The sequence below is a fragment of the Diorhabda sublineata genome, chromosome 4, assembly GCF_026230105.1.
Source record: "Diorhabda sublineata isolate icDioSubl1.1 chromosome 4, icDioSubl1.1, whole genome shotgun sequence".
Lineage (NCBI taxonomy): Eukaryota > Metazoa > Arthropoda > Insecta > Coleoptera > Chrysomelidae > Diorhabda > Diorhabda sublineata.
Genome location: NC_079477.1, coordinates 8,583,462 through 8,609,030, shown reverse-complemented (window position 1 = coordinate 8,609,030; position 25,569 = coordinate 8,583,462). Strand labels below are relative to the sequence as shown.

The 25,569-nt window shown below is 31.9% G+C and overlaps 1 protein-coding gene across 3 annotated transcripts in view; it reads right to left on the bottom strand.

The window, feature by feature from the left end:
* The window catches only part of LOC130443173 (glutamate receptor ionotropic, NMDA 2B), a 232,517-nt gene that overhangs the window by 53,879 nt on the left and 153,069 nt on the right, over positions 1–25,569 (bottom strand). For all 3 annotated transcript variants that reach the window (XM_056777675.1, XM_056777674.1, XM_056777676.1), the window contains exon 6: positions 15,367–15,607. In XM_056777675.1, coding sequence (XP_056633653.1) covers positions 15,367–15,607 — 241 coding nt within the window. The remainder of the gene's footprint in view (positions 1–15,366; positions 15,608–25,569) is intronic.

Below are 25,569 nucleotides of genomic sequence, written 5' to 3'. Positions count from 1 at the left end.
CAATGATCAGAAGATGAACCAGACAGTTAAATGAACGACGTGATCATGTGCACGATTAAGAACGATGCGAACAGCCGTCTTTAGTTACTGTGATGAACTGGTTCACGCAAATGAATGGAAGCTTAAGCAAAATCATGAGCTTAGAAATAATAGAGCTCTTGCTATGACAAATCCGCAAATATTACGATCACTAATTCATGAAAAACTGAAATTTTCAAAGATCACGTTACTGGATAATACGAAAACAACGAATGGGCAGTGCATCTCAGTTTTTGATACGATACAATGAAGATGGTGATGAATGAGACAAAAAACTCCTACGGCAATCTGGCTAGGACTTGCTGGATTATGCTCCTAACTCCGCACTTCGCTGCTAGTGACTTTTATCTCTTCTTACAGCTAAAATCTCTTATTGGTGGTGAACACTTCAAAGATGATGACGAGCTAAATGTTACCACATAGTCAAAAACACAGAAGAAGGCATAAAGAAAGCTTGTGTCAGTCGTAAATTTTTATACAATGAATATTTTTTTTCGAAATCGGCAGTGAAGTGAAACATTAATGCTTTTTGATCGATGGAAATCGGAAGAAAAAATCGATAATTTTTAAGGTCAAACAAAAGCGATACAAAACAATAATAATTATCTGAGGGAAAGGTGGGAAGGAAACTTAGTAGCTTGGCTACCAAGTTTTAAATGAATTTACAATGTCTAGTAACAATAGTTTGTCTTTTCAGTATCAGTTTTATCAGTTATTCCATTGCGACTATTAATTTCCTTCAATTATAGGTAACAACAAAGATGTAAATGCCTTTGGTCAGTTCCCAGATTATATCGTTGCTCTATGATTTTTCACAATATTATTTTATTTCATAGCAATTATTTACAAGTGAGTTGGTTACTTTGTTGTATTATTATTGAAATGATATTCACTAGTAACAGTTTTTAATATCCCGTATCACAGTTGAATATATTCGATCATTTAGTAATTAACATATTGTCAGTATTCAGAATTATGTCAATTTTATTTGATTCGTTACAACCTTATTAAACCGGTTTCCATTTCCGTTAAATCTACAAATATCAGTGAGCTGTAACAAAAATCAGACTTAAACGTAACTAAAGATCCAGACTCATGTTTCTGCTATCATGGTTTGCCCAAAGTTGATACTAATTATGAAGCTCAGATTGTACATGGCAAGCGGTTTTTTATTATCCCTATACTGTAAAACGAGAATTCTTTATGGCTGCCCAGCTTATTATCCAGATTTGATAACTAATTAGTTAGTTAATTAATGGGAACTATTTAATACATTCTGTCATGTACAAATACAGTGAAAATATAATTCCAACTGATAATTCTTCTTTTCAATTTGATTAGTAGTTAGAATACTTCTCCAATTTATTATACAGTGTCTTATAATGGCGATAAAAACATCTCTATATTTTTGTTATGTGAAGGAATTGAATATAATTAACTGAAATACTGAGGTCGGCATAAGCCAGGCAACGTTATGGAAAAATCGTCAACATTCCAGCAATGCTTATAAGTATAGCAACGTTGCCGAAAAAGATTAAAACGATGTCGAATTTACAATTTCCGAACACGCCGCTATTGAATCGTTCAACAGTGTGGAAGACGTACCAGAAATTCTTAAAAGCAAGCTCTGTTGCCGACGTGCTGCATTCTGAACGACCGGTATCTGTGACAACTAACGAAAATTTGGAAACAGTATCGCTGGCGTTAGTTAAGCAGCTGAACCAATCTGAAGTGCGGCTATCGGGAAACACCCTGTGATTTCTTCTTATATTGTCGTGTCAAGAGCCGCGTTTTTGCAAGAGGACCACGCACCTTTCTCTACCTTCGAATTGCAATTGAAGAAAAATTTGAAACTCTTCGCGGACAGATTGTCATGCTTCTCCGGACCTGGCTCTTGAGAAACGTTGTCGTCAATGCATTGACGAAGATGGGCATCAACTTGAACACTTACAGTAACCCTTTTTAGAATTCCTTTGTAATATATTCTGATTAATTCACTTTGACAATGCATTTTTTCTCTTAATGCAAATTTGTTGCTTGACTTATGCTGATTTCTGTAATACTCGAGCTAATTCTTGAAATACTGCTCGAATTGAAGATATCGAAATACATTTTCTTTAAAACAATTCTCAAAATTAAAATTCAACGCAAATCTCAGTATTAGAAAGTATAAGAGAAATTCCAATACAAATAATTAACTGTCTCAACTGCCTATTTGAATTAATTTCCAATTCCGACAATCCAGGAAGGAAACTATTTTTAACTAATATATCAATTTCCCTGCTCCACTATATGGAGAAAAGCTTATAAAATTTATAACTCTTATTACCTATGAGAAAAGGTTTAGGGGCACCTGCTTCAATTTTAAATTCAACTCCACTGTAGGTCATTTTTTGGTATTTATGTGTTTAATATCTTCCACTTCCTGCTTCTTTAGATTGCGTCGAATGCTGGTCTCAGCTTTTTATATTATATTTTTTTGTATGCAATTATTATTTTTCAATTCTTTCAATTACATGAACAATTACATGATAAAAGATAATTTATCAAAATGATATATAATAGAGAGTGAAAAAATGACTCAACCATTTTTCATTTTACTCATCTAAATTTTTTTTCTAGTGCAATATTATATGCTTCATAATGACTTTGAAAAACTCTTTCAAAATGTTAAAATTAAGATTGGCAAACACCCAAGTTTGAAATACTCGACTTCACAATTAATTTACCGAACAATTATTATACTTTTCCCATTTCCTCGCCCCTTTTTTAAGGCACCGTTGAAATATTCGCTTCTGCTGAACGTCTAAAGCTGTCCCTTTGAAGAGATTTGGTTTAACTACTTTTCAAATTAGATTTTGGCACTGTGATTTTATTCTATGGGAAATTTTATTGCCAAGTGAATAACCTAATTTGTAGATTGTAGCTATCACATTAAAATAATTGAATCTGTAGTTTAAAATCGTAAAGTCAAGATATTTTAGCAAGATAATTGGAAAACATTTCAATCAGAAGAAACGTCTCAGTATTGAGTTCAAAATACTACCATCTTGTTATATGTATATAGAGAAATAAACCGAATATTTATGAGTGTAATATAAACTAAGCGGAGAATGTTTTCTAGAAATTCTTAATTCTGAGTTATATCCTGAACTTTTCTATTTGAAACATTAACACTACTTCGCAACTTTGTGTCCGTTAGAGCAGTCGGCGTGACATTAAGCGTTGAATAATGGTCACGAAGATACAAGATTAAGAATGTGTGAAAAAATTTAGCGATAACAAAAAGTTAATTGTGTTTACCCCGTAAATAAATTTATATATGAAATAATAATTCTAATTACTAAAAACTGGAACAAGATTAAAATTGACTCCAAAAAACAATTTATTTTTATGTACACATAATAGTCTTAAATGTAAGTGGAGTTATGAATTGAAAATTGTGCCAAATCTTTCATAGCTTTGTTAATATGTATTTTTTCTATCAAACAAATTACCTATAGAATAATCGGCCCCTAACGCATTCAAACTGTATTAAACATATTATGAAGACTTCCAAAAAGCGATTATCGATTAGTTCATAGTTCATAGTTGCATTAAAATCTTAGACTACACAGTTCATAGAGTCAATATTGTAATGTTTTTCGTATTTATTCATACTCTTTTTGTTCGTGAGGTAATTTAATGAACACTGTCTTTTACGATCTTAATCTATTTACACACTATACAATACACTTAACTTATAATAATTTACTTATAAATATCACTTATACAATTACTGTGATTACTTTGATTAATTCGTTGTTTTCACTACGCCTATAACTTACTGTGCATAAATAATAGAATTCTACAAAGTTTTAGAACAAAAAGAAATAAATAAATAGACTTTCCTATAAATTATTTAGAAGAAATACTGTAAGTAATCCGTTAAAAAGCTCTAAAAGGATACATCAAAGGCCCTTCCGCCATTTATGAAAAATGTTAGAGATGCCGCGCGAATTTGCCGAATTTTAAAATTCCATTGTAGCGGAACAGGGTGCTGGCCTAAGAGCCCATTTCGCCAGCTTGTTCATAAAAATATTACGAAGATAGTGAGAGCAAGATGTGGAATCTTATTCAAGTGAACCACAAACCATCTATTTTATAGACGTTTCACATAGATGGTCCAATATTTGAATCATTTTTCTAATTAAAGTTCAGAGCCCTAGATGAACCTTTCAACATAACTATATATCAAGTGGCGATTTTGTCACAAAACTGGATAATTTAATGTTGGTACACATTGAACAGTTTGTCTTAATGATTTATTATCGTTGTGTTGTGTTCCTGTTTTTACTCGTATATCTTTTTGATTATGTATAGTGTTAGATAATTTTTCAACATTAATTTGTTTCCAAATCTTAATAAGGATTACGAACGTTTTAATAGATGGCTGCCAATACTAAATCAATTGCAAGGGATTTGTTATGAAAGTTAAGTGAAAAAATTGATTAGAATTAGGTTTAATTACTTAATATGTTATATTTTAATTGATAATATTTGTATGTAATATTTTATTTGAAAATGTATATTTTCTACAATTTTATTTTCATCTTATTAATAAATAATAACACGCTTTGTTTAGATTATTATAATTAAATGATTATCATTACTTCAAAAACCCGATTTATTTACATTTCACTTAAGTAAGGAGAAAAGTGCCCTTACAATAACTTTTTACAGCTAATGGATTTCCAAATTTATTATTTTTTTATAATAGTTTTCAAAATTTCATCTTTTGTGATACAGTATTTTGAACATGCGCTATTTTGAGAAATATTATAAACAAAAACAAAAATTTTAAAGTCTATTAGTTGTAAAGTAGCAGTAAGAACTATTTCCAATAATTTGAATAATGCTCCAATAAAAAATTCATTTGTCAGTATTTTATTAAGGACATATTAGTGGATCATGTTCAGACCCTCAGTCGACGTCAATATGGTTAGAATAAATAACATTGTCGTAATCCATCTAAATATAGGTGGTATGTGCCCGAACTCCTGCTATAGGTATACTATTCTCTATTTCTCTACTCTATTCTGATTGCATCGTCATGATGTCAAAGCTTCTAGTGGTGGAAACGGCAAAAAAACAGAAGCGAATAGAGAGAGATGGAGAGTGGTAACGCGATGCTTTTTTTCTCTCATCCAAGAGTACAATTCAACGCACATGCCGCTCTCTCTTACTTTTCGTATTTTTCCAAGGAAAAAGAAAACATTTATTAAGATCAACCAGTGGGGGTTTCAGGTTCAGTTCTTAAAATCAGGAATTCTATTTCTATTTTTTCTTGTATTTCAACAATTATATTTTTAGCAAATAATGAATTTCGAAAAATGCAAAAAAAGTTTTGTTTATTTCCATTCAAAACTCATAGTCTTAGTAATTTGTTATAAGCCTGTAAGACAGTATTGATCAGTATCAGTGGTATTGCCGTATTTTGGTAATTTTGCGTAATAATATTAGAAAAATGATTCATTTAACAGAAATGCACATAATAACCATTTTACAAATGATGGGTTATGCTGTTAACCCTCAAATGCAAATTGCTTTTTTTTTCGACAGTTAATAAAAGTTGCTACCAATGCAGTAAGTGATTTGATTTTCATAAAAACCCACACACAATTCTGGTCGAAAAGTTCAGTATTAACCACAAATCAATTTTCCGAATATTTAAGTAAAATAAGATATATCCCTATAAAACGTGACCAGCTAAAGAACTCATGGAAAACGATTTAGATAGGAAAAAGTGTTTTTGTGAAGAAATTATGGCAATGTTAAATAACAATGTGATCCAATTAGAAGATAATTCTGATCAAGGAAACCCAAAAGTTCTACGAATATAATATGGTTTCAGCAAGATGCAGTACCGCCTCATTACCAAATCAATGTCCAGCAGTACCTGAACCAATGTTTTCAAATTGGTAGATAGAGAAGCGCGGATCGATATAATGACCAACACGATCTCAGGATCTGACGCAATTGGACTTCTTTCTGTGGGGATATTTCAAAAGTATTGTATACAAAAACCCTCAATAGCTAACTTAGAAACACGAATCACGCTTGTGATTAGCTCAGTGACCCCTGAGATGTTGAGCAACGTTACATTATACCAGATTAGCTGATTGCCAAGAAGTTCGCGGCGAGTATTTTGGACATATAATGTGGTTAGTGATTTCTATTAAAAAATATTGTCTGAATTCAAATAATATATTACCTAAATTAAAAAACATGTTAGTGTACACGTTATTGTTTATTACCAGCCATATATTATTAATTTTATGTTCAATTTTTGAATGGATTTGAGTATAAATAGTTTGTTAAAATAAATAATCGAATAGGAATTTAATTTACCGCTCTAATAATTTCTGGCTATGTTTTTAAAGTCTTTTCACTTGCTTCTAACGCGTCAACTCAAGCAATTTTGATACACTGGAATGGTTTTCCTTACACTCCATGGTTATTTTGCTCTATAAATTCATTGGTTCTGGTTACATTCTGATTTTGTGTGATTATATTGGAAATTCATAATGATATCAGAACCTATTCTATTTCTTGTCAGTATTTTGAACATTGTTTAGAGTTTAGAAACGAGATTCTTCACATTTATAATGAGAAATGAAAAAATCATCGTGCAATATGAAAGTTATTGCGAATAAGAAGCAAATTTAATTTTGAATCAAGCTAATGCGTCTATTACGAATTGTTATACAGTGAAAAATTCTAAATGAGGTGGGTATAAAACTGTGAAAGAGAACTGAATGTAGGGCAATCAAGTAATTTTCATTCTATTGTTCATACAATTTATCATAAATATATTTTACAAGAGGTAAAAACATCTTCACGACAATATTCTGAAATTATAGAGACTTGCGCTTAAAAATATAAGATATAAGAAAGGTGAAAAAAGAGACGCTACCGATAAAATTCCTTTTTTTCAACATGGAATTGAAAATAACAAGTTGACAGATTTTTTGTCAGCAAACAGATGTGAAATTTGAGACATATAATGGTTATGTATTTGATTTTTTCTGTAAAAACAACAAGTTTTACCTAACCATTGAAAATATCGATTTCTATTATTGTACGACTACATCGGAAAAACGCATTTTCTAGAATATAGAATTTCAAGACAGTTTAATGTCGTAACTTGAGACTTTTACTTCAACCAACTTAGTTTCAATCCCCCCGCTCTACTATTCGGCTCACCTATTTAGCTATAATTCTACTACAAAGTTGAATTATATCTTCTGAACCTTAAGTGTTTCAAATTTCAAAGCTAAAAGGCAATCATAGAACTTTAAGAAATAATTTGCTTTTGTAGAGCTTTCGAAATTTTCCAGCCTACCATATAGTCCCCTGAATTTCCTTTCAACCGATAATTATATGAGAATATTGAGTCGGCATAAGAATTCTCAGGTGTTTACTTTGCGGAGACTTACGATAAATCGAAAATGTCGGTTCAGCTGTAAACGATACATTATCATAATTTAATAAAAATTCGTGTGTTTGGTTTTGTTATCGAAAAGTTGTTTGTTCTTTGAAATAATACCAATTTTAACAATTCTCAACTTAAACCTTTCCACCCTTGTTTTGGTCCTGATCGATATCGATGCTAATAAAATTACAAAAAAGTGGGGTGTTCCAAGTGAGAATACAATGAAATTATGATTTCCCATAAATTATTGCAAAAATCATGGCGACATTATTGTTTTCAAGATAAATTTTGTTTTGTACCGAGATTCTTATAAAATGAAAAAGATAAAATTAAATATACAGGATAGCCCGGGACTTGATGCAAAAAATTCAAGAGTGGGTAGATGCCATGAAAACAATGCTATGACATAAGAAAGTTTCTGATACGACCTCTCGTTTCTGAATTATATGCCTCTAAAGTTGCGAAAACAGACCTCATATTAAGTATATTTTCTAAATTGTACACTCGAACATCATGGTTTTTTAATGGATGTTTACCTTTGTCCATGTAGTGTTTGACGGAATAAATAATTTTACACTATTATCTGAAGGCTAGAGGCGGTTCATGGCCAATAGTTGTTAATCCGTAACTTCCACAGGGATTGAAAATAATGAAAATTGTCTGGATTAATTTGAATGAACAGATTTTAAATATTCGCGAGAGTGAACTTTGCTTTATTCATATTCTTTTACATCAAATATCTGTTGACTGGATTTATTTATGAAGAACAGCTTGAAACTTTGAATAAACTATATTTATCTCTATTAAATCTGGTATTATCTCGAAACACTATGAGATATTTCTCACTCCCGCAGGATTACTCAGCTTCTGTTATTTCTGTGTATCTGTATCTGTGTATTTTGTGAAAGCAATGGGAACCGATGAATTGAGTGATATCGTCTGCTGGTTAAAATTAATAGTAGATTACAACACAATTAAGTAAATGATCAGTGACTACACGCTGTTAACAAAATCGCATAAAAAATTAATAAATAAACTTTAAAATTGTTGGAATCATTACAGAACGTAATAAATCAAAAAATACAGTATGTTGTCCTATTAAAGATAGTTAAAGGGAATCAAATAAAAAGTTAAAACCAGCTAATCATTCTGTATATTTAAAAAATTGTTGAAATGAAACTGTGGGCAAAAATTCTGAGAATAAAGGTTTACTCCTTACAATTTTAAAGCTCCGATTATATATTGTTTCTTAGGTATGTAAAGCTCAGCTTAACAATTAAAATGTGAAAGTATTTTCACTTTTTCTAGTAAATTAGAATTAATGGAAATAATATTTTCATTATCTTGTATTTTTTAAGAGTACAATTTAGAAAAAATATTTTTGTTGTGTCATATTGTCATAAGATTTTGGTCTCTATAACTTTTCATTGACATTTTTCATATGTAGCTACATAAAAGTATTCCTAACTGCTTATTGCATCTTATATTGTAGACAAAACTTGAGACACTGTTGTGAGGTATCGATTGCCCTTGACGACGCGATGGTTGTAATTCATCTTACCACATATAGTTTCAACTACAAACCTTTAATTTTCTTTCAATCAACGTCAAACTAACAATTATTTATAAAATTCAGTGAATATTAAGGGTAAAATAATTAGATTTATGAACATTATTCGCAGTTATATTCGTAAATTAGCATACTTGGAAATATCTGTATTCATACGTTGTTTCATTCCGCTTCCTTTATTTTTCTATCATCAGTGACAAACAAACAATATTGGCTGTTACTTCTATATCTATTTGGATGGTATATAAATCGATAATTTCAATTTCTATCAATTTTTTATCTGTCAACTTGACGTGATTGATAAAATAACAATACTTATGATGGTATAGAAACCAGTCAAAGCTATTCATTATTTCATGCGAAAAGTATAATAAAAATCGAAGTATAAATTCTTCGGGAGGGAGAAAAAATCTTATATACTTCACAGGATGCAAGTATATTTACTTTATTACCAGCTCTCGCAGTGTTCAACATCCCATGTAGTATGAACTTTATTCACTTGTACGAAACTTGTATATCGTATTCTGGAAATATTGAGGATATAAATATAAAACTTGAGGAGAAGAGTAGATTAATGATGCAACTACATGCTCACACTTTTCTCTTGCCCCCTCATAGTTCACAGTTATATTGTGGGCGGTCAAGGGGTCGTTGATCACATAGCCCTTAGAAAAACAAATGCGAAATTGTTTTTTTAGCTTTTGGATATTTCTACATTTATTAAGGTCAAAAGACTGGTTTAAATACAAGGTGCGTTAACTATCAGACAGCTTTTTCAAGGTTTATTCCACATTTAATCAAATAAAATACGTTCAGCAACCGGTATACTCTTTTTGGTTGAGGGTATTTATCTATTATATTCAGTAACATCACATATACAATCTATTATCATACATGTGACGCTTTTCAAAGTTACTTTCCAACATGTTCTTCAAGCCTAAATTTTTCAGAACATCATTTGCTTTGCCGTGGTCTTCTCAGTGTCCGGAATGGTACATCAAGTACGTTTTTTCTCTTTTCGTTAAGAGCTGAAAGTCGCATGGTGCTGTGTGGTAAATAAAGTTGATAGTGCTAGACTGGAACAGTTTTGGGGGCAAGAAACCCAGAAACGTTTTATGACAAGGCGCATTGTCATGAAGAGATGTTGGTGCATTTTCAGGTCTTGTTGAGCCATTACCATGACTCATCTGCATCATTTTCACTAATTAATTGTTTTGAGAAGGCGGGCGAGTTTTTTTTTTGTAACATTGCAGATCACCAAAAATTTTCTACTATGAGCCGTAACTGGCTGAAGATCTATATTTTACGATAGCTACAACAAATTTATTCATCACATTTTTTGATCAAACCGCGTAATGATAATAACAACTATCATCTGAATAATTGAACATTGGATAAATTACATCTCTCTCCTATATCTCGTAGCATAAATATAGAACAACTCACAATAAATCGTAATAGAATATTCCTTATAAAAGATATTTTCATCAACTAATCCAAATATTTTTCACCTAATACCTTGACTTTATTAGTATTATCGATGTGAATTTATTCTACTGGCATGAAACTTGGCAGGGTCTGAGATAGAATTTGGCATCAAGGGCTGAGGTTTTGAAATGTTTATTTGTATGTAACCAGCCAATTTCAATGGTAACATATGATTTATATGCGTATTGATTAGAGAATAAATTTTCGAGAGATTTCTTCAAATGTTGTAAGTCGATTTTTCAAACTAGAATTTTTATTTGAGTCTCATAATAAAATAAATATATACTATCAGCCTCAGCTCGCTTTTGTATGAGAAAAGGATTGTAAATATTCTACTCTTATGTTTACGTTTAACAGAAATATGAAATTATAATTAAAAGACATTATCACTTCATTCTTGTATACAGTATTTGTAAAAACTCGCCTGGACCTTTGTAGGTTCCAAAAAGTAACTGAAAACGAACTTTTTTCCTGGTAATGGCCATAAGGACGGTCATTGGGGTTTCTAAATAACATTGTTTGGGGGCTTTATTGAGTATTGCTGACTAATGTACACTTTTATGTGGTAATAAGGGCTTTTTTCCTGAAGCCTACTCTTTCGCAATGAATTGAGATATTTCTGTAATGAGATTTCATTCTGAAGAGGTCTATTGGATTTGGACTATTTTTTTCTTTTATATCTTTCAGAGCAATCATTTTTGTTCCCAAAGGAATGAAACTGTTAGAGATTTACTGCATTATCAGTTGTGATTTTTTGAATAAGTACTTGTTAAAAGATTTGAATTGTTTTCAAATAATAGCACGAATCTATCAAAACTACTTACTTACATCAGATTCAGTTTCATTTAAATCAAAAAACTTCAAACGAAGACAATACTATGCTATTAAAAAGTTTGTTAATTGTATTTAACAAAAGAAGTTCGCTGTAACGCTGCAACGCGTAATACACGGTGGGTTAGGTTATGAGTAAATGGTTTTTTTTTCGTGATTTTTTGAACTATCTAATTCTTTTGGACGATTTGAACTGAAAATAGAATTGAAAACGATACGAAACGGGCTATAACCGATAATTAGTATTAGTTTGTGAAGTGAAGTGAAGGAAAAGGATACACGAAAAAATTTACTCAAGATTATTATAGCTGTTTAGTTTTTGATGAAGATAAAGTTTGGACGGGAATAGGTGTCAGTGATATAGGGCACTTAAATTTGAAGATAAAAAGACACTGAAACTCTAAAAAACCATCTTTATAATTGTAGGGAATGTGCGAAATGTAGATCAACCGATATTATGGTTCAACTACATTCTGCTTTTGGTTAAATATACAGATATTTTGTTCTTTGAGCTATTGAATTGGCTCTCCACGGATATGATGAAAGCGGTACTTCCGATAATCATAGCATATTTTTTGAACCCCGGCTGAATTAGATACAACTTGAGTACCGAAGTGTATCAACTGAACTTCAGCTTTGAGAGATAAATTTCGTTAAAGGCCGCTTGAAATCATGCAATACAACGTACAATGCAATGTAAAACGCAATATTTTTTAATCCAAAACATGTGCAGATGAAGTTCATCTGATTGTTTCATGCAAGATTTTGATATTATCGGTTTCGTGCCATTTTTATTGCGTACAAGTTGCAATCTAGTTACCTTTGGCTTAACAGATCAGTTGACTTTCGTAAAACTTAGGTTTGCTATTTTCATTGTTAAACTAGGTACAAAATATTAGATAAAATTTTAGGTTGGGAATTTGTCTACTTTTACTGTTTACAGAGACTTACAATTTCTTGCACGTTGTATTGCATTATGTCAAGCAGCCTTTAAAGAAGTAAAATTGTAGCAGAGTATGACGCAGCTATGAAGTAATGAAGTAAATGAAGTAAAGGGAAATTAATACGAAACATAGGGTATCTATGAAGTGTTAAACAAAAAGGTATAATATCAAGTCTCGAAAGTATGTATTTGTTGTTATTTTTACATGGAAATTATAGTGCTTACTTCAATTAATTATGGTGCCTAAAGTGATACTTTTTATTTAAAATAAAATGTTGGAACAAAATATACATTTTACAGTTTTTCAAGTTGAGAGAGAATTTAAGGTATTTTATTATGAGTACTTCAAAATCCAAATCAAAATTGTGTTGCGAGACTGGGGATTCACTCACAAACCAACAATGAAGCAAATTGAAAAGAAAAATGCAATTAAAACATCTGAGAGCATCGCATTTAAAAAGGCTTCGTGAGATTCCACATAGCCCTCGGTTAGTTACACCACCATTTTGGAAAGGAAGCAGGATTCAAATTGAATATCCTCTTTATTAAATTTAACTAATTCTTTCATTGCTTGATTCCACGGAATTATTCAGTAGTGTACTTCATAATTTCATCTCGCTTTCCATTATCTGAACAACATTATCACTGATACTTGAGTATGACACTTTCCACTCAAATTATCATCAAAACACATCTTGTAAGGACGTTAATTTGGCGTGATATATTGTTTTGTCGTGAAAAATGTTATAAATAATGGTATAAAGGTGAGTTTCGCAAAAAAGGTGAAAATATCCTATTTGTCGTTAAGTAAGGTCTACGTAATAAATTGAGCCGAGCTTTCGAAAACCTGTCAATTATCCTCTCTCTCCTTTTTGTGAGGAAATCCAAGAGTTATATGACGACAAAAACGACAGAAAGATTTTTTTTATACGAACATAATTAAATTTATATCACCTCTAGTTGAGTACATCTCGTTTTTGTAACCTCCACTTCAATCAGAGGCTTCATTTGTGTTTTACTCGAGAAAATATTTTATCTAAGAGCAAATTTCACTCAATGTCGATTGTATTGTATTGTATAAGTCTATTAATTATTTTAACGTGCTACAAGCAGGCCCCATTTGATTTTATCTTTTGTTTTAGTTGTCGGATTCATCTGGTCTTTGAAAATGTGAAAAAATCACTTCCAGGCATTTCAATTTCGTAATACCACTTCAAAGTTTATTCGAAAAGTGAATAGAAAAACTTATCGCAGCAAGAGAACTTTTTGGAGTGGCTATTCAATATTAATTTTTTATTTTCAATCAAAAGTACAAAAGTTTCATCTCCTTCAACGTATTTATCTTGATTTTGTTCTAAAACTACATCGCTGCGAATGAAATTAGGGTCATTCCGTAATTTCACGTTATCTATTTTTGTTAGATTTTCCCGCTATATGATACTGAAATGGAAAGAGTTTGGTATTTTCTTGTTTATGATAATAGTTAGTTTTAGACAATTCTTATAATTTGTTGTATTCAATAACAGAGAATAGTGATCAGAATGAAAATAATAAAATTAATATAAGTTCCAATAGGACCATATTATTATAATATGCAAAAGAGATAAGATCAATTATTTTTTAATTATGAATTATATGAATTCAATCCCCAATCTTACAGCGATGCTTGAGATTAATGGTCCAGATTTGCTATTAAATGTTATTTTTTGTTTAATGAGATTTTTTCATTTGATTTGGTATTTTTCCATTAAATTTTCAAAATAATGTTCTGCTTATAAACCGTTTATACGCCGCTACTGGATTATTAGAATTCGAACGTCCAAATTTCTGTTCTAACATGAGAGTCGCAACGCTTTAGAGTAAGAGCCGTTCCTCATCATAAAAAAAGAGCTAGACTGGATTAAGGGTCTTGTCAGGGCTGCATCTGCTGCCACCCGCATAACTAGGTCAGCCAGGACGAGTAGTACGCCGCGCATGGATCCTTCATCTATTGATGGATAAAAGTGTAAAAGTAGCTGAGTGCTCCTGTATTTCTCACGCAGATGGCAGTTCTTGTCGCTGGCCGTTCTGAGTGGTCAAAAATCATCCCATAACCGGGCAAAATTAGGTTTTTCCGTTACTTTTTGACAAGTGAAAGACAAAAATCTACATGGCAGCTTATTCCGTATGTCCAGAGCCGAGTTTATTTCCCGAAACACTTTTCATTTTCAAATAATGTAACTCTGATAATATCGAGTCTGACCGTCTTCCATAGCGATCTATTTATAGTGTAAGCCCCCCTGAATAATATATCACGGGGGCTCCTCCCAAAAAAGTAATTGAAAGTTATTTTTTGATCGCCAAAATTTTGGTTAATTTGACGATAAACAGATGGAATTGGGGAATTTTAACATTCTTTGGAATCACAAATTCCACTTTTGGGATCTTTTAGGGAGCTGCGTTTGTGATATATTGTTAAGGGGAGTTTAGGGTCGTTATTATAAGAGTTAGACAACTCCAAAATGAAAAATGTGGAAAACAGCGTTTTTTGGTAGAAACACTCTGCTCGATTCTGGCTTATCGGCAGAAGCTGCTAAGTAGTTATACTTGCCAAGAGGAGCTGGTGATGAGTTTAACTTAATTAACAGTGGATTCTAATAAACTCTATCACTCTCTAAGCAGTACAGTACAGTACAGAAGGAAAAAACTTCAGATAAAAGAAAGATGGAGGTGCGTGTTTTGCTATAAGAAAATTGTCAGAGATAGTAGAGCCTCTGGTTATGTAGAAACCAAAATGAGTTGTAGACCGTGGCAGTAAACGGGTTAAAGAGGACTTAGAGTTGATGAATAAAGTTGATTCATTGTTGAAAATGAACAACAGACACCAAACTTTTATCAGTTGAGAGAACTAAATAGTATGAAATCAAAAATTCCAGTTTACGCTATAGAATCTCCTTATTATATTGTTTTTGAATAAAATTAATGTGACAATTTTTCGTTATTAATGAAATTAATAGAATACATGAATATTTCATAACTTACCTAACATTCCAACTGGAAACTGATATGGCGTCTGTAAGGGATTTTCCACGACACTTTGTGTAACCACCCAGACATAATTCTCTCCTGTAAGATGCAAATCACGGGCAGCCGTTAGAATATCGATGGCTTCTTCCCTTGTACAGTACAATAGCATAACACGCGCTTCGGAGTCTACAAGAGCTGCTAAATCACCTCGGTTCGCTACCAGCACCGCGTTAAGAATTGTAAACTTGAAACGATCCTGAAAAGAAATTAGGAAAAATAATTGTTTGGAAGATTTATATTCCTAATTGCATAAATTTGGTTGAGTAACTGTTTGTTTTAAGGAATCAAATGGAAAAGGGAAATAACCTCAATTCTTATTTAAAATTTCTTTCTTTTGCAGGAAAATTTTAGTCAGCCAGTTTTTAAAGAGATAAGGTCCTTTTTTCTATAATTGGCAGTTATAACATGAAGATACTTTTAAGGTAGAGGGGTTAGGTCGCCGCCTTGCAGTAAATTGGTCACGGGTTCAAGTCTGACTATGGAAATTATGCAAATTTCCATGTTTGTTTTTCTATTATAGCATTTCGGATCAAATCAACTCGATTTTCCAAATTTCTATCTATCTCTATATTCTTACATTTTCTATACTGCTATGGAGAGTGAAAATAAATTGCGTTCGAGTGTGCTCGTGGTTGGCATGAATTAGAGCGAGTTTATGGAGGAATTTTGTGATAGCTTCGGTATGTGCAGATCCGTGCCAGTTAGATGTTGGCTCAGAACATTAGAAAAATTACATTCGCATGTTGATTGATAATTTTTGGAGCGAGTGTTTAATTGGGAGCTTTGATGTTATATTGTTTTATATCCCTCATGGATCAAATTCCGATTTTAGTGAAAAAAATAAATTCCTTAGATAAAAGACTAGAACCTGTAGGATGAACAAATTTCTAGCCGACTTATTAAGGCTAAAAACGTTTTGCATACTTGAGAGGCTTCCGATCCTCGGGTTGACAGAATAGGTGGTTCCAGTTTTCTTTACGTCGTGGTTCAGCTGTTTTTTCGGCTCCTTCAACATAATTTGAGTGGGTTTTAATCTATAGAAATATTTTTCTGTCTGTACCCCCATGATATTTTTTTGTAAAATTCTCGGTAAATCTAATGGGTTCGGATGTACTAAGGAGCTTGTATTAGGCTGATATTTCGCTGAGCTTGGAACTTATCTTGATGACTGTAGATGCACACAGCTTAATAGGGATAAGAATGATGAGGTGAAGCTAGGTCTTTATTTAATTCTCTTTACATATACAGTCGAAGGCTCGCTTCTATAAACTTGGATTAAATGATTTTTTTTGGTGGAAAATTGTTAACAAAATTGTGGCTCATGTGGATATAATTTTCAACAGTTATTGTTACCAAAAACAGATCCTATCAAATAAGGATCCACCACTGCTTGTGTGCCTCACATCTAACTAGCAGAAAATATTATAAATTGATAATCTCGACCAACGTTTGCATATATTTCAACAGCTAAACACGTAAACATTTTAAGGTATTTCGAAATTTCTTTTACTAGGATTTTTTATAAAAATGTCACGTCATACGTTTATCTGAACTGAACTGAAAAATCTCACGAATCGGCTGTGCTAAGCACATATTTTCGATGATTAAACACGTGAATGCGACACACAAGTGAGCTTTAAAGAATTCCATATCATTTTGGAATTGAAAATATTTTATCTTCTGTATAACGAAAATATAAAGTTATTTCATTATTTCGACTGTTTCTCTAACTTTTTTGCTTCATTATTTATTGTTTTTTGGGTCTAAGCTAGGTACCAACACATAATTTGTAAATAATTTCAACTTAGAGACCATGTCTAACTACTGAATATAATTAACAAAAGATTAATTGAAGTATCCCAGTTAGCCCTAGGAATCAGAATAACGACTGAAAGGTAATTAAACCCCTTTAAGGCTGCTTAACATTCTAAATAATACTGACTTTGGTCATTGTTTACGTTTTATTGTTTTATTGAATCACATATGTATGCTTTTTTGTTTTTAATGTTTAATTCTCTTTTGATTTCATTTTAATTAAGTTTCACGCATTTTCTTCTGTAGTGTTTCACACATATCCGATTTTCACGAATAATTTATACGATAATAATTCATATAGCTCAGGGCAACTTATACAATATGATTATAAGAGATGCAAATTTGGTAAATAACGGTTCTCGTTTTGATGTTATAATAACCGGTCGAATTTGAATCCAATTTATTATTGATCTTTGTCCCTTGTATGAATAGATTCTGTTATTTTCCAAAATTTTAGTGTTACGATACGCCCTATAATATAAAGTACTTTGAAATATTGACAATTATATTTTCTGAGGAATATGACTTCTGTCGAGCATACTCATAGAATTTTATTTCATTCAAATGAAGCTTAATTTATCAAAATTACAAATTTATTTGTGTGAGGGCTGTCTGAAAAGTTCACGGTCTCGCGGAAATTCCTGCCAATCGCATAAGTAATTCGTTGTTAAGAGTGTCATTAAATATCTGTTTTTAAAAGGCAATACGCCTACACAAATGACACAACAGAGCTAGATAACCAGCGATATCATCAAAAAAGTTCATCAATTGGAATTGGATGACCGTTGGAAAGCTATCCGCGTGTTGGGTACTGCATTTGTTCACTTTGGATCGGAGACCGGATCAACATTTTCCAGGGGGTTTTATTTTTGCGGTAAAATGAGTGGGATTTTTTGGGTACATAATTCCTGGATCCAGCACTACATTTCTCAAATGAAAAAACAGTCAAGATAGTGGATTTCAAAGATGAAACCTGTTCCGAAAAGGTAGTGACTGTTTCATTGACCGGAAAAGTGAGGATAGTCATGAGATGTGTTCATTGACTATTTTCAAAAGGAAAGCAATTACAACAGAGTATTACATATCATTGCTTGATATGGAAAAGGAAGAAATTGCGAAAATACAACCGCATTTGAAAACAAACAGTTTGAAAACTGGATCAAATGAATAGACTTAACAGGAGAATATAGTAAAATTGAAAATGATTATGAAAATAATGTCTTGTTCCTTTGTTAGGTCGCACATTCAGATAGCCATCTTTTACGAGGTCTGACAAATAAGTAAAAAGACAAATATATTAGTTCCAGATCACTGGTTTTCCCTCAGCTGTGTATTTTATAAGTTAATGGTGCTTATCACTGCAAAGGAGAAGCTAAATCTTCGTCAACACGTCGCTATAAAATTTTGTGCTAATATTATAAACGCACTCATAACATCCAATCATACATACTTGGACTTCCTAATTAGGGAAAGGGCTACGATAATCAGAAAACTTCGTATTAACTCCATCAAACATGAACACGTTTATCTAATATCCTCAGGAAGAAATCCTGTGTGTCATAGCTATGCTACTACGACACCATCACTGAGTTTAACGATAAAGAAACCCCACTGAGATCAAGAGAGTTTTATAGTTTCTCCAAGCTATCTTCCTCAAAATATTTATATTATTATATAGAACTAGTTTCCTCTTGCAGTTTTGTATGATCCTCAGGGAAGTATAATAATTTTTATACACAACTTTATCACTCTTTACTCCATAGGGAGTAACATTATCAAAAACCCTGATATACGTGCTCATTACAAATGTGGTATATGGTAATAGTTCACCAATTCTTAGTAATCCTCGTGAGGGATTAAAATGTCGTCGTTGAAGACTGCTTCTGTATCAATTAGAACTCGTGAGGTGGATTTTGAGTAATAAAGTTATAATCTACATTTGCTAAATTTGTTGGATTTATTGAGAATAGAATTATTCTCACAATTAAGCATAGAACCACCGCTCAGTTTCCAATTCTACACCTACGGCGATTATATGAACAATCTGCTTATAAGGTTGCCAGCCATACTCTGACTAAATAAGAATGTGTTTATTTTGAAATGTCTTTGCATACATCTAAGAGTAGTTGTAAAAAGGTGAGGAGAAAGAAACAGAAAATGTGATTTTAGATCTTACAAATTCGAAAAATTAACACGTTCTGCTGTCTTTTTGTTTAACAACGAATAATGTAATGATTTATTATTTTTGAACCATCACAAATTGATGCTTCATAAATCAGAATCACTTCATACCAAAATTAATACACAATTTTTCAAAATTAAATTAACAAAAGTTCCCATCAATGAACATAAAAGCTGACGAGGATCGGAAAAACCCTGGAGCTTGGTTAACCAGCTCAACACAACTCTAAAATTTAACAACAGCTCGTAATTATCGTGATTAATTTTCAAAAAGCTTAATAAACTTGATGAATTACGAAAAAACGTACATTGTTAAATGACGGTTGATGTAACAATATGTGATTAAAAAACTTTGCTATGTGTGTCAGGTTTCGTTTGTCCAACATGATGGGAATAGAATTATTTTCTAACAATACAAACGTTCGTGAGAGGGAAAAACAACGAAGTATTTTACTGTACGATATTCTATTAGTACATGGGGAGTGCTTAATAATTTTGTGAGTAAGGTACTCTTGCTATAGTTAAAAATCAAAAATAAACTTTGGAAATACGAATTATAGTCAATAATCAGTATATACAAAAGAGGAAGCAGACAATGTTTGTAGTATTTTGGAAACAAAATATATTAGTATCCGTATAAAGTAAGTTTAGTGAGAGGTTGATTAGCGATATACCTAACAAAATAATAATCTTTGAGGTTAAAGGTCAATTTACAAACTTTTACGCTCGCGCCTGCGTTCAACATTAATTTAATAGATTACAAAATGTATTTTATGAATACAAACGCCCATGCTCGAGTTCCAACGCCTAGCGAACGTAAAGTCGAACGTAATGACAATGAGAGCGTTAGCTCGTCGCGAACGTCAGATTTTATAAATCCACCTTAACGGCTAATGCACCTTGTGATTTTTTTGCCACTGTTTATCAAAACTACTTCGATCTATGCATTATCATTAACATATTATAATTATCATCGATCGAAGTCGAACTAATAAATATCAAAAACATGAAACACGAACTGTCCTCAATCATCGAGCGATTAGAGATAATAAAGATTGGAGTTAGATTTTTTCTGAGAAACAATCACATCAAACTGCCAAGAAGAAGTTATAGAAGTTATTTGAAATCAAGCCAAATTAAAATCCTATATCAACGACAACAATAATGGATTATATTTCCAAGATATCTACTCAAGGCCCAGTGTAGGGACAATAATTATTTATTGTCTTCTTATTTTAATTGGAGGAACCGTAGTTGGCAAGAATCTTCAATCCCGGTGGATGCAATCGACACAAGGCCACTCTATCGACCCAATTAGTGTTTAACTTGTTTATTAGACTTCGGAGCTGAATTTTTGAAGACAGCCACTACTTATGGGAACCAACCTCATTTCTCAAAATCTGTTTTGTCTTTACCAAAGAATTGTTTACAGTCCGTATTTATGTCAGTTTTGTAGATTATCAACTTCAACTCCATCTTCAATCACTTATTGTTATCTTAAATAAATGTGACTGTAAACGACCATAAATATCCTTATCTACTGATTTTATAATTCTTTATATAGTTATTATTGTATACGATAAGATTTAGTATTTAAGGCAGTTTTTACACTGATACTGGGTTCTTACGCTAGTCAGATCAAAGAAATCAACTGTAACCTTATTTATTCTGAATTTGCTCAATTAATTGTTTTTAACAAAGTTGTGAATTGAGTTACTTAACTCGTGAGAGAAACAACGCCATCTTGCCGTTATCTCAATAATTATTATTTGAGTTTATCCATAAACTATTTTTTATATATTCACAGACGTGTTTGAAGAGGTAGTGGAAAATGTCTTGAGCTGTGACCTTGAAAATAGTTGGGCAGAATTAAACGGTAAAGATGCACAATAAATTGAGACCTGAAAAAGTAGCACCAAATCAAAAGTGCTTTTAACTTAGAAGACCGCTCTGTGTCAAACCACCCTCGTTTATTATTATAAGGGCAATAATTACATCCAAATCTAAATATTATTGGCTCATGACTAATAAATGTGCAAATATCCCTTTGTATTGATCTGAAATTCAATAAAAAACTTGTCTAGACAGTAGCTTTTTTCGTGTGAAACGGCGGTATGTTTTGAAACTCCAAAGTGAATACTATCCGAAATTCGTGAACGTTAAAATACTTTCAAGTTATTATAGGACAGCAATTTTGTTTTGAGTTAGAAATTCCTTGTAGCCAGACACTTGGTGGAATTTAAAACGACAAACTCTTGGTGAACACATTTTATCTTCTTCTAGGAATTTATATATTAATAATTCAAATACATTTGAGCATTTAATAGTAACTATAAACAAAAATGAGTTAATAATTCATTATGATAAATCGAAAAAGATTCTTGGAATTATTTACGAGCAGACTACCTAGATTACTTTGTTCTTTTGTACAAGCCCATACAACATTTTATATTATTATTATTATTATTCATATGGGATACATGAACCTGTTCTTCTCGTTCTTTCCATAATCTAAGGTGACTCACGTTATAGTATCTGTGGCCTAAAATAATGGCATGCATCAAATGAAAAAGTTCGGTAATCGAATAAATAGCTTGTTTGCGTTTTTCCAAACTTTCTACTTTTTTGAGACGTGAATAACAATATACTATAATAGAGTATGCGTGCAGTATGGGAGTCATTTTTAACATAATAAACATCAAAATATTTTGTAACTATTCATACGAAGAAAGAATTACGAGAATATATATTGAAAAATTCTTAGCCTACTATAGAACCAAACAAAATTTCAATGTCAAAATATTTTATTACTCTTCTCCTCTTAATTGGATACATTTTATTACAGCGAACCTTCAACGTTTCTAGACCTTTAAAAAAAAAGTTTCTTCTTGCTCTGCAAACCAGACCTCCACAGCTTGTATTACCTCTTCGTTGGAAGAAAATTTACGACCTTTTAAACTTTTTTTCAGTTGATGATAGTCGGACGGAGCTAAATCTGGTGGATAAGGGGGGTGTTCTAGTAATTCAAACCCTAAATTACGAATTTTTTGCATGACATCATGAGATTTGTGTTCAGGAGCCTTGTCCTGCAAAATCAAAACACCTTTGGATAGCTTTCCGCGTCTTTTCTCTTTAATTTTTTCCCGTAGAGTGGCCAGTAATGTCGAATAGTAATTTACAGTTATTGTTCTACTCTTATCCAAAAAATTAATCATGATTACTCCATGGCAATCCCAAAAAACTGAAGCAAGAACTTTTCCAGCAGATTTTTGGAACTTCTTAGGTCTTGGAAAACCAGAGTGTCGCCATTCCATCGATTGTTGCTTTGCTTCAGGATCGTAGAAAAGTACCCAAGTCTCATCCATAGTAAAAATTCGTTTTAAGAAGTCTACATCGTTTTCAAATCGAGCACAGATCGAAAGGGATGCTTCTACCCTTTCACACTTTTGGTCAACATTCAAACATTTGAGGATTCATTTTGCAGCAATTTCTCTCATGACCAAATTGACGTGAACTATATGATGACTGACATAAAAAGTGGCCTTCCCGATCGGTCAGCATCTTCAATGGAAAATTTACCTCTTTTGAAACTTGCAGTCAAATTCCTCACGGTAGCATACGAAGGACATTGATCACCAAGGGTATTAAGGATATCTTCGTAAATCTGCTAACCTCTTACCTCTTTTAAATACAGGTACTTGATGGTGGACATCTTTTTTCTTTTAATTTATTGCGTAACTCTGTTTTATTTTTGTGACGTCAAACTTTACACTGATACTTCAATAAGTTATCGTTCGTTTCTATGGTAACGAAATATTTTTTTTATGCATGGAACTGGTCTAGCCTAACTAGATATCAATACATCCTCGTACATGATTCAATTTTCAATTTTGGATTTATAACATATTCAGTACGATACGCAAAGGAAAAGAATATACTGTGTAAGAAGACTCTATAACATGAAGATAATAAGGAAAAAAGTTGTATTGTTTTTATGTTTACTCATAAATTTTCCAAGCAATCCTCGTAATATATTAAACAGCGCTCCACATTTTTTCACTAAAACGTATAGCACGTGCGATGAGCTAGCTCACTCAGTTCCCGTCTTAATAGTCGTAAGTAACAACATTTATAAAAAATGTGCATAAGGAAAATATATGTGAAGGATAAAGTTGTATAAGAATAAGAAAACAACCAAAAATTTATCAGTGGATGAATTTTGAAGATTGTGGCCCATTTTTTAAATAAAAAGAATGGACATCAATTGCGAAATAAAATAAAAATGTTATCACAGCTATAGAGGGTTCACTGATCTATTTTCTGCATACAGTCATTCACATAAAGACTGATAAATGATAGCAATTGATTTACAGCAATCAAATTCTCAATAGCAGTAATTAATTCACTGTGAGTGAATGCTCGCCGAATAAATTAACTTTTTATTAACCTACTCTATCATTGAACACAATTTGTGAGTAATTAATTCAGTGTTAATTAATAGAATTGTGCAACAATAAACTTCGTCTGTATTCTAAGCATCAGATTCAATTTTCAGCATCAGGAGAAGTAGATAACTCTATTTTAGGATGTATGTATACGGCCTTCTCTAATTTGTCTAATTCTGTATCAACATTAATTAATCAGTGAATCTGATTCTCACGGTGCGGTGGGAACAATTCTCAAATGTTCATCATACGCTAACAGTTTGAGCCTAATCCGTTGAATGGATTTCCTTTTCCCAGAGGCATTGAAATGAAGAGTTTATAAGTAGGAAGTATTTATAATCGTAATCAAAGCATACTATATACGGCCAGATGACACGCTTATTACCTGCGCCTCGGTATCATTAATGTCTTTATTCTTGGGATTAGAAATATTTTTAGTTTGTATTCAGATCCGGTGTTCATTTGCTGATTTTTTTTATAAAATTCTTTACTTGTCTGTTTCATCTTATCTTGTTATTTGTTTTTTACTTATTTTATAATCTAATTGAGTCGGAAATTGGCAAACGAAATAAGAATTTAGAGAAGATAAACAGACTCAGCTGTGTAAACGATAACAATAACTCAATATTTTAGGAAAGTACAGTTGATAAAACAAATTAAGAATAATGCGGTTATCAGGCAATGATGCTATTTTAACACGTTGAGCCCCGGTGCGGTCCATATGCCCGCAACAGAACTTTCCCCACAACCCAGAGCGGTCCAATGGACCGCACGACGTATTTTATTTCAAACCTCCTTCACGACCCAAGGGACCGTATTTAAATATGTTTTACAATTTGGTTGGACCGTCTTGAGTCCTAGAAACATTACTTCACACTTGGTCCATTTGATTTTTTTTCATGATCTTCAATTCCATTGTAAAAAATAAAACCTCACATTTCATTTTTTTTTGTTTTCTTCAGCATAATTCAAATAATATTTATTAAAATTGTTTATTTGTGCTACCTTTACATTAACTGTACCTATTTTGGAATATTTTGTTTTGTAAAAAAATGAAAAATTAAAGAAATGTATTTTTTATTATAAAATAAATACAATAACAATAAATAGTTGATATAATCACAATTATTCACGTTTTTCCGCAAACACAGAATACAAAAATGTGATTTTCCAAAATAAACACTGCAACAAGTAATCACTTTTTACTAATTTTTTTTTATTTTTTCTCACAAAACTTTACACAATCTCTTCTCACTTTGTGACTTGGACCTTATTTCTTCACTAGGCAATGAATTTTTTTTGGTTTGGTGTCTCTGACCTAACCTAACCACTCTGGATCTTAAGGAAAGTTTTAGCGGGCGCCGCGCCGGGCCCAGATCGGGCCTATGGAGCGCACAAAAAAACATAATTTTTTCGCATTTCTTATTTCAAACAATTTTTTTCTTTATTTTTCCTTGGGTCCACACCCCATATGGAGTGTAAAAACAAAAAAAATTGTGCCCAGGGGAAAGTTTATAAATATCGGTTATGTCAATTTTTGTTGATATAGTATATTATATATACTATTGTTCTGTAATAGAAAATCAAGAAAAAAGTATCAGTAGGACCCAGAACCCAAACTGATTTCAATATTTTGTTTTTATTTAACATTTAATTTCAATTGTTTTTCAAGCAATTTATTAAAAATAGAGTTATTGAATGAATTGATAATAAAACT